Genomic DNA, 14,964 nt, shown 5'->3' with positions numbered 1-14,964 from the left:
TAAAACACCGTACTCCCCAAAGGTTTCCTTTTCAAAAATAAGAAAATCACTTTCAACAAACAAGTAGAAAACATCAATCAGATTAGGTGAAAAATAAACACTGAGTGAATCTGAAAATACTGACACTAACTTGTAAACCAGGATCATTATCGTCACAAATTTCCGTATTTTGCTCAACAGACGGAGATGAATGTCGTGAGGATCCCAGTTTGTGTGGACCCTACGGTACCTGTCAGAACACCCCAGGAGGTTACCGCTGCGAATGCCAGAGGTACTTCCGACCAGACGAGTCGGGCACTATGTGTGTTGGTAAGCGATGCTGCATCAGTATATCCATTACTAAAATATAGCCAAGTTTTATTGCAAGGAATGGTGAAATTTTCAAAAATACCTGGTTGTGCTCTTTGTGTAAGTAAAAGATGATTGCAAACCCTTCCTGAGAGTTCGTATTAAAAACAAAAACTTTCTCCGTTCCACTTACTTTGACAATCCAGCGAGTGTTAAGATGTCTGTGCGGATGTCTGTCACTGCATTTTTATTGCCAACCTTCTGTTAGTGTATTTAAGTTATTTTTGCGCAGAGTGAAAAAGTGAAATCAAAGTAAAATAAAACTATTAGCAAACTGCTTATCCACTAGAGAACCTGTGTAAGAGAATGTGTAAAAGTAAGTTGGCCTGACGTTTTGATCCTAGCAGGATCTTCTTCAAAGGCTAAATGACAAGTAACAGTAACAGAAGGGACAAAAACACGCACAGAATACAGACAGGTTAATGAGCATGGTGAACACAAAGAGATAGATGTAAAGGGATTCGTAGACAAGGGATGGAGAGAAGAAAGAAAGAAACCAGCAAGGGAAGAGGAGAGGTAGGAGATAAACAGTGGAGGGGCAAAGAGAGAATTAAGGGAAGGGGATAGGGAATAAACTGGAAAAGGACAATAGACAGTGAAAAAGTGAGGAGAACTAATTCCTCTCCCAACAGGCCCGGCCGTCCTGACAACTGTATCTTAACAGTCTCCATCTGTTAGGGCTAAGTCAAGAGCAACGTTTTCTTCATTATTTTTTTCCAGACATCGACGAATGCCAGGAGCAACCTCACAGGTGTCAGTACGAGTGTAAAAATACTCTGGCAGGATTCACCTGTGGGTGTCCTGACGGCTATGTCCAGAATTACTGGGGTCAATGTGGGGGTGAGTAATCGACAATACACTCTACCATTACCACGACATCACTATGAATGATTTGTATCGCTATCCCTGTGGCATTGTAAAAAGTTCATCACTAAAAAGTTGTTACGAAGCTTGGGAAAGGTTTCTCCTAGAGCAGCTTGAAAAATGTAAAATAGAAAGTAGGTGGTTTAATTTTCTGAGGGATATTTCTGCTTGTTCTTGTGATAGGTAGGAGGTTGTTGTTTTACCATTTGGTAATAAAATTTTCCTTGGTAGGCTGTTGGGTTTGAGCTTACATGAGAGTGGGTGAGTTAATATAGGCAAAAGGTGGCTGGCTGTCTTGGATGGGTGTGGTTGGCACCATTTGGGTGGGCTCATGTTAAGTAGGTGTGTTTGTCTTGTAATGGAAGAGGGGCGATGGGATGTACATGGGTAAGATATAGGAAGGGGTAACAATTGATTAGTGGGGCATGACTTCCTTTGACACACCCATGTCTGACCAAGTCAATACCCTCCCATATTAATAATGATGATACAGCTGGACAATGGTATGCTTAGTCTGGTATGCTTAGATAACTTGCTGTAACCAAGGATGTTTCTCTTTTGCAGACCAAAACGAGTGTGCCAGCCAAGGTGTTTGTGGTGATGCTCTATGCTTCAATACTCAGGGAAGCTACCAATGTTCTTGTCAAAGTGGATTTTCTCTGGACCAACAGTCTATGTCCTGTAATGGTAAGTCCTCTCTATCGGTAGCAGAGACTTTGTGAGGAAGAATTCAAAGCATAGCCTCATATCAGAGGTTGCCTCCTGTGAATCAGCTGTCGAACTTTTAAACTTCAGAATCAGAATGATCTGAACCACTCTGCTTTGTTGCTACTCGTTCTTGGTAGAAATTGATTTGTTTACTTTATAGTTAAGACAGTCAAAGCAGCAGCCATTTTTTAAATAAATCTAATATATTATATATGTATATAATACATATATACAATATAATATACATATATATAATATACATATATACAATATAATATATATAATAAACATATATAATATACATATATACAATACAATATACATATATATAATAAACATATATATAATAGACATATATATATATAATATACATATATATTATATATATTGTATATTGTATATAATCTTATGTATATTTCGTGTCACTATTCATTGCAATACAACTCTTAACTTGACTGGTTGGTGTGCAATAAAGAAGCTAAGTTTGATCCCGTGTTCGTTTGGTTCTACTTTATACCTAGCATTATTACTAATGTTAATGACATGTCTGAGTATTGAACAAAGCTCTTTGAACCACATGGAACCATTGACATAGTTCTAGTGTTAGTTTGATGAGCTGTACCGTTCAGTACAGCCAACCATGGCAAGTCTTATCTCCTATCCTATGTATCTATGTGTGCATGTATTTATGTATCCTCATGAATGTATCATTTAATACACACAATATTTTAAACTAATACTGTACTGATCTTCTTCATCCTCCTATAATATGCAGCTTCTTTATTATTTGAACCAATGATTTCATATTTCTCTTTTGTTCTTAGATATTGATGAGTGTTCAGGGTACGGTGGCTATGGTGGGTTCTCGAATCCATGCCAGAATGAATGTCAAAACCATGCTGGAAGCTTTACATGTGGATGTCCTACAGGCTACTACAGTCTGTCTCAAGGGTAACCACCTGTTTCATATCATCTCTCTTAATTAATAATCATCTCTTTAATAAATTAATCAAAGTAATAATAAAGAGTAATAGTGTACACTTGTTTTTGAGGTTTTGTTACTTTATATATTGAAAGATGTCTTTGCTTGCAACTGTTTGGTCATATTTGCATTCATGGCCCTGTGTCCATGTTGGAAAATTATGTCAAGTATAATCAGTTTACGTTTCATCAGGAAAGAGATTTGAGACTATTAAGAAGTCCAAATAGTTCCTCTTTTAAGTAGCAATATGTCTAACGATTTACCTGATTCTACAGTGGCCTAACATAAAAAGATTCTCGACAAAGAATTTGTTGAGATGTCACAGGTCATTCGTCGACGAGTCGTCCGTCCCTTCGGGAAAACCGTCTCATCCAGAAGGTTTACCTTCCCCTCTGACCGGCTCTGTTTTTGGTCATGCTCTCTTTGCAGTTCTTGCTTTTCTACGCTGGGTCAAGACTCTGAGGTACCGTGCTACCATTGTCACCAGACTAGACGAAGGAGAGATGTGTCGGAGACAGAGGGAGCCCTTCCCGGCGTTATCGCTAACAACACTGCAATACTTATCCGAGTACCCCTCCAGAAAGCCACCTCACATTCCAAGCTTCTAAAACTAACCACCGGCTTTGCGAAGTCCATCGGTTTCTTTAAATATCAAATCATATACAGTAACCAAGATGGCGTCTTCAACGTAGATGAACGGAAGGAAGGCCGAGCGGTACTCCGGTTTAGCGAACCCGTCACCGAACCGGGTATCTTCTCGGTCGAAATCGAAGGCCAGATTGTCGAGAGGGAGGAAGTGTTGGCCGAGGATGAAACCAACACTATTTTGACGGAACCATTAGCTCTGCTTGTGGAGGTTGAAGTTTATGAATAAATAATTAGAGCCTTGGCCTTTAAATTGTTGTAAATCCATCCAACCACATCTTGTGGGGTTAAACAATGCTGCCTTGTTTAAATCTCTTGTTTTAAGTCTTTGTCAAAATATTACCCACATTTTTTTATGCCCTAGGTTTTTTTATATTTGTTTTTTACTTTTTTACTTATTTTTTTACATTTTTTTTTTGGTTGCTTTTCAGATTTTTGAAGTAGGATCGTAGTAGTTAAGTATGCTGTGATACTTTGGTGAAGTGAGAGTGCATGTTTGGTCTAAATGTGTCACTAAAGTTCTATATGGTTTAATGAAAGGCTTTGTAAAAACAAACAAAAAACAAATAAGATCCTTTAATAAAAAAACACTTCCATTTTTAGCATCTTTTTCCTCTGTAGTTTTGTAAAGTTAAAAGTTTTTACGATTTTTTAAGTATCATTTGAGACTACGTGGATGACTGTATATTTATGACATTAAAAAGCTTAAACAATTAGCTTCAATGTACATGACTTGTTTATTTGTAATCAACTTTACAAGTGTTTGTCCAGCTGAGAAACAAACAAAAAAATTGGCTATTACTGTTATAATACTTATCAACAACTTTTACTATATTTATTCTTCCATTAACATAATAATTATGTTTTGAATTTGTACTTAAATCTGAAGGAAAAAAAAAAGTTTTACAAAGGAAAAGATTTGTTTCCATGAAAAGCATTTCATGACTAAATCAGAGAGATGAACAAAACTTTTAGTCTTGACGAGGCAGAACGGCTAATAAAACTCACCATATTGGATTGACAGAGATGTCTACAGCTTCAAATGTCCATAACAGTTGCTCTTGGATAGCAGCTTACCCTAACAGGTAAGGGTTAACTACCCACCCTCTGTGGGTAGCTTACCCTCATTAGGTAAGGGTTAACCTCCCCCCCTGCCCCCACCAGGTCAGCTTATCTTCAGTACTAAGGCATCACTGTTCTCCTGTGTAGTCGTAGCAGGTGGTCACAGTAGGTATTAACTATCCCTTGGGATAGGTTGACTTCTGAAGAAGGGGGTTACAATCCCCCGGGGAGGGGGGGAGGTTAATGTCTATATTAGATGTGGTATGGCATCATATCTCTAAACAAGGGATAAAGTTTTATGCTAAAAGTGAAAATATATTCAGTTCGCTGATACGTTTACAGTGACCAGCACAAGACTCTCTATTGCTTTACCATTTGATGTTAATTCTTTCAGTATCCTCTGTTATCGGCCTTTAAAGCATTATTTTCTTCTTTTGTAAACAATGAATATTGTTGAGCTCTTCTATATATATATCACAATAACCAGCCATTCTGCACTGCAATCAAATAATCATTGTACACTGGGATAATGAGGACTACAATAATAATATCAATCAGTAAAACAAAAGATATTGGATTGTCTTTCTTTTTTTTTTGCTTGTGAAGCAACTGTCACCAAACAATTTTATGCAGCTAACCCCCCCCCACCCCCAACTCTTCCATATTCAAACGCAACTCAGGGGCGGATCCAGGATTTTGAGAAAGGGGGGGCCGACATCCCGATGGTAGCACTTTAGTGATCTGCGTCCTGGGGGTGGGTTCTAGGGGGAGGGGAAGAAATTTTTGGTTAATTGTGAGTGCTTAGATGCAAAATGGTGAAACATTTCGCCAAAAACTAGAAAAACCAGAAACGTTGCAGACACGCTTTTTTGTGCACATATTTTTTCTCGATAGACACATATTTAACAACGCTCAACAGTGCATGTACAATGGATACACTATTATTGCGTCGATTCGTTTTTTCTTTTGCGCGAAAATTATGACACCAGATTCACCCCAAGAAAAAACATAAAACAAGATATATTCAATGAGATAATTATGATATACTTATTAATGGAAGGGGGGTGTAGGCTGTTTTACACTATCTAACGCAACGTAGTCGCCAAGAATCTGAAGTATTTTTAAGGGAGGGCCCGATAATAAGCGGAAACGGATCACCGACCGAAAAAATATCGGAACTTGTGGACTATTTCTTGCTTCCTATTGTATTAAAACAAAGCACCTATGTGAAAGACACAAATCACATTCTGAAAATTGTGGAAGCCACCCCGTTACCAAAAGCAGTAGTACTTGCTACACTCGATGTCGTCGCCATGTATACCAATACTCCCCAAGAGGAGGCATTAGATATATGTCAAGAAGTCTATGTAAAGGCGGAAAAAAGCGAATATGGAATAAATCAAATATATTCCATATCCATGCGCAAACTAATTGAACTTATTTTTAACAAGAAACTGTTTCGAGTTCAATAACCAATTCTATTTACAAAAGATCGGTTGCGCCATGGGTAGCCAAGCCTCTCCGGAAATCTGTGATATCGTCATGCATAGACTGGAAAACCAGATTTTACCGACAGATAATAAAATCTTAAAATGGCTCCGCTATAGAGATGAAATTCTATTGCTTTACGACGGTTCACCTCAGGAACTTGAACAACTAGTAAACAGGTTGAATGAAATTCACCGCTTCTTAAAGTTTACGGTAGAAATATTACACACCGAGGTAACATACCTAGATTTGAAAATCTTCAAAGGTCCAAGGTTTAAAACCAATGGGTTATTAGACACCAAAGTCTACACCAAACCCACGGAAACCTTCCAATACTTCGACAGAAACTCTGCACACCCACTTGCCACTTTTAAAGGCTTCATTAAAGGGGAAGTCTTACGATACGCACGTCTCTGTAACAATGAGACTGATTTCTTACAGAAAAAGAATGCGTTCACAGAGAAACTGTTACTCCGTAACTATAAGAAAGAGGAAATTGCCTCAGCCACGAAAGGCATAAAATTTGAAGACCGTGGGCAATACCTCACTACCAAACCTAAACAAAAGGAACCACCAATGGTGTTCAAGCTTACCTATACACCCCATATCAAAACCACGCATCATTGAAAAATGTACTTTTGAAACATTGGCACTTAATCTCGCAACACGCGGACAGGGGCGTAGCGAAGTTTTTTTTGTTGGGGGGGGGGGGTGTGGAGGATTTGATGTGCCGACGGATCTGGAAGTGGTGACTGAAATGGGGGAGGGGTCTAAGGGGAGGTGGTGTCCCCCTCCCCTTTGGAAAATTTTTAGTTTTGAAACGTCCTTAGATGCAATCTGGTGCATATTTTAAGTCAAATTTGGCACCGTAGAATTTCCATTTCGATATTACTTTTATGGCAGTCGGCAGAAGAAGAATTAATTGGGACCAATTATCGAACTGTGTTTTCTCTTTCACCGATCGTTGAAATAGTGAAACTTCGTGATGAAAATGTTCAGAAAACTTTCCGGTAATGAGAAATAACAACATTCATTGATATACAAGCGAGAAACGTTAAAAATTGTGTACAATTCGTGAGCCGTGTCCTTAAGTTTTCCACGGAGAACGAATTAATCTGCGATGACGTCATTCTGAACAGAGGATAATAACAACACGTTGTCACACGATAGCACGACTCATTGGCTGCGGCCTATACGGAAGCCTTTAATTCCATTTCTTTCACTGAGTTGCCGGCGATTCTGGCACTCGTCTAGCTGAGCCTGGCTACAGTAGCTATACTGACGGCCGTGACATTATCAGTATTTGCCGAGAGGTTTTTAACTTGCAGGCGTCGGGTGATTGGATTGGTGAATGAGTTTATCAGATGAAGAACTGGAAAATCGAAATAACCGATAAAGAAGCTCCCGTTCTCCTTTTCTCTATTCAGCTTTCCTTCTTTCTTCCCCTTCCGCTCTCTTCACATTTTCTCCTTTTGCCGACAGACCCAAAATTTGCCGACAGCGACCAAATTATTGGGGGGTGTGACACCCCCACACCACCCCCCCCCCGCTCGCTACGCCCCTACACGCGGAATTATCCAAACTCTTTCCAAAAGAACCGATTCTAGCCTATACAAAGGGCTCAAAATCTCAAAGATTTACTTGTTAACTCAAGGTTTCATACTAACGAAGAATCAGCTGACTCTCAAGGTTCACACGAAGCTCTTTTAGATGCTCTTATAGCTGCACTATGAGTCCATAAAAACTCGTGCACAGAAAATAGATGCATTTTGAGAACGAGACGCCCAGGCCGAATATAAAATATTCAAAGGCTACTACTGATGAAGCTCCTCCTATAAAGTTTGAGAGCAGAAACCGGTCTAGTTGGTCATAAGAACCTACACTAGTCTCTCCTACTATTAACAGTACACTCAATTCACCTAATAGGTGCAATTATGTTTCACCACGAGGAGCATGCTATAAGTTCATATTCCTCGGGCCCTCCCTTAAAAATATTTCAGGTTCTTGGCGACTACGTTGCGTTAGATAGTGTAAAACCGCCTACACCCCCTTTCATTCAGATAATTATGATATACTTACTAACTGTGCATTGATTTTCCCTGACAGTAATAGTACTGAGCCGTACCTAATTAATACGTGATGTCGCGTAGGCCTGATAATTGCCTTAGTTTCAAATTTGGAATAAAAACGATCGCGTTTCAGGGAAGAGCAGCTGGATATATATTAGGCTTTTCTTTCACCAAGTTATGCCTATTAGGAATTTGAAGTACTCCCACATAAAAAAACGCAACTGATTTCCAAAAAGGGGGGGGGGGGGGCGGGGCCGGGGCCGGGGCCGGGTCGGCCCCCTGGATCCGCCCCTGCAACTGTCTGCATGCCGACGCTGTGTCACTAGTCTTACTTTACATTGGAAGCTGTTGCATAAAATTGCATTGCTGTAAGCATAAGATCCCCCCACCCCCCTGCTTTCATGTCCTAATTTAGCTAATTTACCCGATCGGTTGCAATGCTTGATACTGAAAAACACAAATAGTTTGCAAACCACTATGCAGGTGAAAGCGACATCACTTAATCGTCTCCACCTTGTGCAGGATTTTCCTAACTGCCCCCCCCCCCATGACCAGTTGCATATAATTGCTATGTGCAGAGCTAGAGAAAGAGTATATTTTATCTCCTTGTGCAGGATTTTCCTCTTAACGAGAAATTAACTTGATTCAATGATTGCCCACCCCACCGAGAGTACTTCTATGATGTTATCAGAAGTCATATTCGATATAAACTATACATAAAACAAATCAATCGTCACGCGTTTCTGTAAGCCTGTTTGTAACGGTTCAGTCATATTCTAAGTTTGGTTTTCTGGGTGCGTGTCAGTAGGCGAGGTAATATAGGTAAGATCGTGTTTCACTTCTAAGGCTCAACATTCATAATTCTCAAATTCACCTTGTAATCGATCACCAGAAATTTCAAAAACCCGGAAGACGATTTCTGAAAGTACCTTGACCTTCATTATTACGCAGTGTCCTCATAAATTTTATCTCTTATTCTTAAACGGTTTTTAGAAAGGTTTTTAGAAAGGTTTATTTATTTGTTTATTTATTTATTTGTTTATTTAGTAAAGGGTAAACTCGGTTAGCGCAAAGCTAAATTTGAATCTCCCCGAGGTTCTGAAATAAAATTAAAAAACTACAAGTAGATTCAATGAGAATACGTGAAAGGCACGATCCAGATCGAGTAATAAACTTCTCGAAACAACATTCTCGAAAATAAAATGAGTTTCAGTCATAACTTTTAAATACTTCATAAATACAACCTTGATGCACACTGAACGAATGTAGGTTATGTATGCCCAGCCAAGGGATTGCTCTCACGGCCAGACATAGCCATCAGAAGATATATGCTAGACTTTGTGTGGCCGGAAGTGCAGTGACTTGCTACCGTCCAACGAAGTGGTTGCATGGACAGTTACAGGCTAATAGCCAAGGCCTACATTAGGTAATAAGCTCAGTTTGGTAGCATTTTAAGCTTCATACTTTGCCTAAACCATCATTTTGCTCTACGAATTGACACAATAGACTGGGGACGGGAGGGGTTCACAATGGATTTGGTAAAAGGGTATTTCTGATGGGAGTAGGGTTACACTTATTGGTTAGTGTACACTTCTTGTGTAGATTACGGCAGCAATATATTTTCGAAGTGGTTTCAGATCACACATACAAACAAATATTTGATAGAAATAGTCATTAGGCTCTTTCAATACCATGCACCCATACAACCTAGAGTATGCCTAAGTATGCGTAAGTATACTTACGCATACTGCGTAAGTATGCGTAATATGTTATCAGTACGTTCGACGGGCAAAGCAAACAATTGGCTATTCGCTCATTCTCTCAATTACTCTCCTCCTTTACTTATTATTTCATTAATTTATATAAACTGACGTACACGTAATTAGATATCAGCCTTACCAGGAGATAGCCTTAATAGTTGAACCCATAAATCACGGGATGATTGTTCATATTTAGAGAGCTAGATACTCCATGATTCAGTTTACTAACGGCCGCGGCCTGTGTGTCCTTGAAGCGTTACTCAAGATCCATACATGGCTTGATATCTGGTTTGGTTATATATAGCCAGATACAAGCAAAAGTTTCTTTTATAAATAAATACAATTAGAAATGGTCATGCATATCGAGCCAAATCCAATTTAATTGAGTGTATTCCAAACAAACATGCCATTTTAGTTGTGACCATATTAAGGCAGATACAACTTGATACAAGTGAACGGTCAAGATATGCTATATCAAATTTAGATAAGATCATATAAAAGTGTGTCGCAGAATTCCGTCGTATCGAGTTTGATATAATGGTCGTATAACGATGGATATAAATTGATAAATATCTATTCCAGATTTATTCCATATCAGCTTAAAAATGCTACATCGTCTCCTGAGTGGAATCCAATAATATTGTACGCTGCCTTTGCGTAACGAAATTCTTTCCCTTTTCTGAAGTTCGATTTGAGAACCGATTCATACGACTAATCGATAAATACACAACGTGTTCTCATGTGTGCTATATTGTGTACATACGTATTGACTATACGCAGTACGACGACGACATCGCATACAGTAGGTATATTGGCGCAGTGCGCATGTCTGCTGGTTGTGGGAAGGCCACTACCAACCGTCTGCTAATCCAACTTCAGAAACGGGAAAGCTGTGATGTCGCGCAAAATCCGGTTTACAGTATTGTTGGATTCCACTGAGACGGCATTGCATCGAACTAGTTAGAGACGCCCGAACATAGTCATTACGTTAATAATTGAGGGGTGGTAGCTTCATATATATACCATTGTATATTCTCTACTATAAATATATTATATATTCTCGTTTCCTTATATTACCATGTTTACCATAGACTACAGCGTGGCAACTTCTCTGAAAAATAAATAAATAAATAAATATAAAAACGAAGAAACAAACAGATGGATTTTACGTATTTATTGTAAGTCAAATCCAAGGATCGCCATGGGAACCATTTTGGATGACCAGTGCAGGTGGTTTACAGTTTCGGGTTACTAGGCAAACTAAATGAAACATCGTTTTAAAATTCACGTGTTTCTATAAATGTTAACCCCTTTGACTAAACTATTCAGATCAGAGATCTTCACAACAAGTATAATGCTTTCGCAGAATTCTCGTGCTTAGTGCCACATTTAATTAATTACACTCGTGTTAAGTGCCACATTTAGTTACACTCTCGTACTTATGGTGCCACATTAAGAAACAGTGTGTTATATTTTTACACATTTTATTTTTTATGATCTTATAATATTCTGTTCAGGTTTTCTTGTGAAACCCAGAATCTCCTCGTGAAACACACAGACAAAAAAAGGAGAGGGGGGGGGGGAGATTTTGAGAACTGTATGTGTATAGTATAATAATGATGTATCTAAATACTGTTTAGCTTTGAAAATTTGGTTAATGCTAATTCGAGTAAATATATTTAAAGGAAAAAATATATTAAAACAAAAATCGTGCTGTATTATCTTTAAACGGAAGTCAAGAAGACCTCCTAAAAATGCGGTAATTCTGTTTTTTTTTAGTTTAATATTCGATACGAACTCTCGATCAAGTACTTTGTGTTAAATTGTGAAAACAACATGCAATTTAACAGTGTTCAATTATGTTCAATCAGTGACAATAATGACGTATGTCCTGAACCTTACGAATGCATTACGTTGGTGTCAATAATTGTGAAAATTACTGTTTTTGTGTTACAAAGTATAATGAGTTACTAGGGAGTGGGGGGGGGGGGTTATAGGACATATTGTACGACATTCCTGTAAGGATGTATTCCATGTCTTTGTGGTGTCTTAGACTTTGCACAGCGAAAAAAATTGATTAGTTACGACATTTACAGCACAGAATCTTAAGGATTGTTTCCTTGAATAAAGGTTGGGCAATGGCATACATGACCGGATTCAGTAAACTATTAGACCAACTCATCCACAGTGACGTAGTCAACAAAATTGAGGGAAAACACTCGCCACTGGATGAAACCTTTAGTACAGTGTAACAGTACGTAGTAGTTACGATGATGCCCGCATACGGTGTCCACGCTACTATCAGCGAAATAATCAACAAACTCAGAGTACGCTGAGCCTTAGCGCTGTCCAGTGTGGCTGTCTTAGACCGTCCAGCAGACCGTCGCCTAGGATTTCCGACTGAGCCATTGGCCGTTGATGTTGTCGTCGGTACGTTTCCAGTCTTCCAATTGGTCAGAATGACTTCATTCTGATTAGATGCTACATGTTGACAATCCCCCATAGTAGCTTCTCTGCCTTCGACGCTATGATGATCTTTGTTAGTTGAAATGACGGAAACATCGGTTGAATTGTGAGACAGCGATGACCTACTTCCGGTATTTGACGTGTCAGATGACCCAGTACGTACGGCATCGTTGGCAGCGAATTTTGTGGTCAGTTTGTTACTCCCAGATGAGCGAATCTTACGATAAATGAAAAAGTAAAAGAATGCGATCATGCCAGTTGGGATCCAATAATACAGGGCTGCTGCAACGAAGGTAGCAATGACGGACCGAGGATAGAGAGGGATACAGAAAGGGGAGTTGTGGTACCTGTCGTCAACTATGCCCCAAACCCCGATGAATGACCCCCAGAAGATGAACCCAACAAGCCATACGATGACATTGCGACGGACCGCGTTCTTCCGGCTGCGCTGTGCCAAGTGCTTAAGGGGGTAGTATATTGCGTACCAACGATCGATGCTTATAACAACCAACATTAACACGGATACATGCAGTGAAGTGTGGGAAAATGTCAACACGATGTTGCAGGAAACGTATCCAAAAGTCCAACGATACCCCAAGATGTTTTGGAACAGAGAGAGACCCATGCCAGTCAGCCCCAACATGGCATCAGCGATGGCCATGCTGATGATATAGTAATTAGTGTAGACTCGCAGTCGCTTCTCTACCGAGAAAGCAATGATAATAAGCAGGTTGCTGGCAATGACAAGGAAAGCGATGGTGAATAGTATCGCAGCACGTGTCAATCGCGGGATGACGTCACTTGCCGGAGACAGAGTAGTAACGTTCAGGTCAGATAAATACGCCTCGGTCGTTTCCATCTTTGATCTGGAAAAGGTGGAAAATATTCAATGTAAACATTCATTGTTTCTTCGACGTTTCTATTTGGTATAAGATCATACGTTGTAGTATATGTCCCCTGAATTATCGAATGTTTTGTCATTTTCACTTAAATGTAAATGAGCGATTGACAATATTAAACTCGAACCTGAAGATTCCCGTATAGTTGGGACTGGTAATAACCCGGCCGTTATCAATAAAGGGATTTAATATTCTCTTTTATACAGCTCGTCTTTAAAGTGTGTGGGCTTGTAGGGGGAAACGATGGAGGTACGTTGGGGATTGGGGTTAGGTCTGGAGTATGGGATGAGATGGGGTCTGGGGTGATGGTTGCCATTGGGGTGAGATCTGTGGTGGTAAGGAAAGAGATTATTATATTTCAGTAGCCAGGTAAATCCGTAAGAAAGTTATGTGAAGTTTAAATGTTCAAAAGTGACAAAATGCGAAGTCTGGTGGGTTAAATTGAAACAGCAGCACCGAGATACCTAAGGCCGTGTGAGTGGAAAGAGTGAATCGCACTAGAAACGCATTAATACACACACACAAGCAAAAACACATACATAATCTTGTCTTCTATTATATTAGCTACAACCAATGACATTTCCCTTTACTCTAACCCTTTTTTTGGACAACCGATGACTATTGTTCTTTATTGTTCGACAACTGATGACAGGAATTTCTTTTGTCCCATGTCTGTAAGGCCTAGACATACCCACATGCACACGTACGCACACGCACGCACGCACACGCCCCACAAAATTTTTTCCTTTAATTTTCACCATTCAATTGTAAGAAATGCGAAACGAACATATTCGATGTTTTCATGAATGCATGGTCAATTTCCTCACCAGATTAATTGGTTACCAGATTGAATTAGGTCACCTAATGCGGTCATCAAATCAAGAAATAGGTTATCCAATTAGGTATCAAAAGTGCCATCAAATATAACCTAATATTCATTAAATCAAATTTACAGAGTGTTCGATGAAAGGTATCGAACACTTATATTTGATGTCGGAAAATAATCAATAACAGAATAATACTAATTCAAGCATTAATGGACGTCAATTTGCAACTTTTACAGATCACTTTACTAACTATAAGCTCAGACTATGTGGGATTTGTCTACAAAATAAGGCCAACTGCCACAATAAGCTTATCACTGTAATATCTCGAGAAATAAAGACTAAATATTTCTCTCAATTATATACTTCCCTTAAAGATCTGTTATAATTTATTAATGCATATACTTGCTATTTCTGACAGTCTCTGACAATCTCTTCCATTAACTTGTCATTATGTCATACATATTTTTTTAGATTAAATCATTGTAGGACTCTATTGATGCTTGAAGAGAATTTTATAACACGAGAGGGCAATTCGAAGTTTAATAATAAGATGCTACACTTAATAATTAAAAGGACTTCTTTTCAAGAATTTTTCATTGCAAATAAAAGGGAGCTTTTTTTTTTTTTTTAGAGTATTGGGATCGGGGATTGGTGGAGATGGTGGGGGGGGGGGGTTAAGGGCAGTTGACCCAGTGAAGGATGATTGCAATACAGGGTTTAGGGCATACACGAAGGAAGTAAGTTTTAGCGGTTTCCGGTGTGAGAGTGTATAATGTCCCCCTGATTATTTTATCGGGGATATAGTATGGTTAAGTTGAAAACATCCTACCGAATAAAGTATCCCCT

At 39.0% G+C, this 14,964-nt stretch overlaps 2 protein-coding genes across 3 annotated transcripts in view; one reads left to right on the top strand and one right to left on the bottom strand.

The window, feature by feature from the left end:
• The window catches only part of LOC139978259 (fibrillin-3-like), an 80,361-nt gene extending 75,182 nt beyond the window's left edge, over positions 1-5,179 (top strand). For both annotated transcript variants that reach the window (XM_071988287.1, XM_071988285.1), the window contains 5 exons: positions 181-309; positions 1,069-1,188; positions 1,777-1,899; positions 2,745-2,871; positions 3,332-5,179. In XM_071988287.1, coding sequence (XP_071844388.1) covers positions 181-309; positions 1,069-1,188; positions 1,777-1,899; positions 2,745-2,871; positions 3,332-3,776 — 944 coding nt within the window. In that variant the 3' untranslated portion in view covers positions 3,777-5,179. The remainder of the gene's footprint in view (positions 1-180; positions 310-1,068; positions 1,189-1,776; positions 1,900-2,744; positions 2,872-3,331) is intronic.
• A 5,945-nt stretch (positions 5,180-11,124) lies between these two features.
• LOC139978929 (muscarinic acetylcholine receptor M2-like) lies at positions 11,125-13,775 on the bottom strand. The gene is made up of 2 exons (XM_071989513.1): positions 13,756-13,775; positions 11,125-13,258 (listed from the first exon to the last, which is right to left on the bottom strand). The coding sequence occupies exon 2, from the start codon at positions 13,249-13,251 to the stop codon at positions 12,004-12,006; it is 1,248 nt and encodes a 415-aa protein (XP_071845614.1). The 5' UTR covers positions 13,252-13,258; positions 13,756-13,775; the 3' UTR covers positions 11,125-12,003.
• Positions 13,776-14,964: the final 1,189 nt, after the last annotated feature.

This window comes from Apostichopus japonicus, chromosome 13, assembly GCF_037975245.1.
Source record: "Apostichopus japonicus isolate 1M-3 chromosome 13, ASM3797524v1, whole genome shotgun sequence".
Classification (NCBI taxonomy): Eukaryota; Metazoa; Echinodermata; class Holothuroidea; order Aspidochirotida; family Stichopodidae; genus Apostichopus; species Apostichopus japonicus.
The sequence above is the reverse complement of the archived record's forward strand: the minus strand, read 5'-3'. Positions and strand labels throughout refer to the sequence as shown.

Excerpts from the sequence above, each read along its gene's own strand:
- LOC139978929 (XM_071989513.1), bottom strand. The coding sequence starts at position 13,251 with ATGGAAACGACCGAGGCGTATTTATCTGACCTGAACGTTACTACTCTG.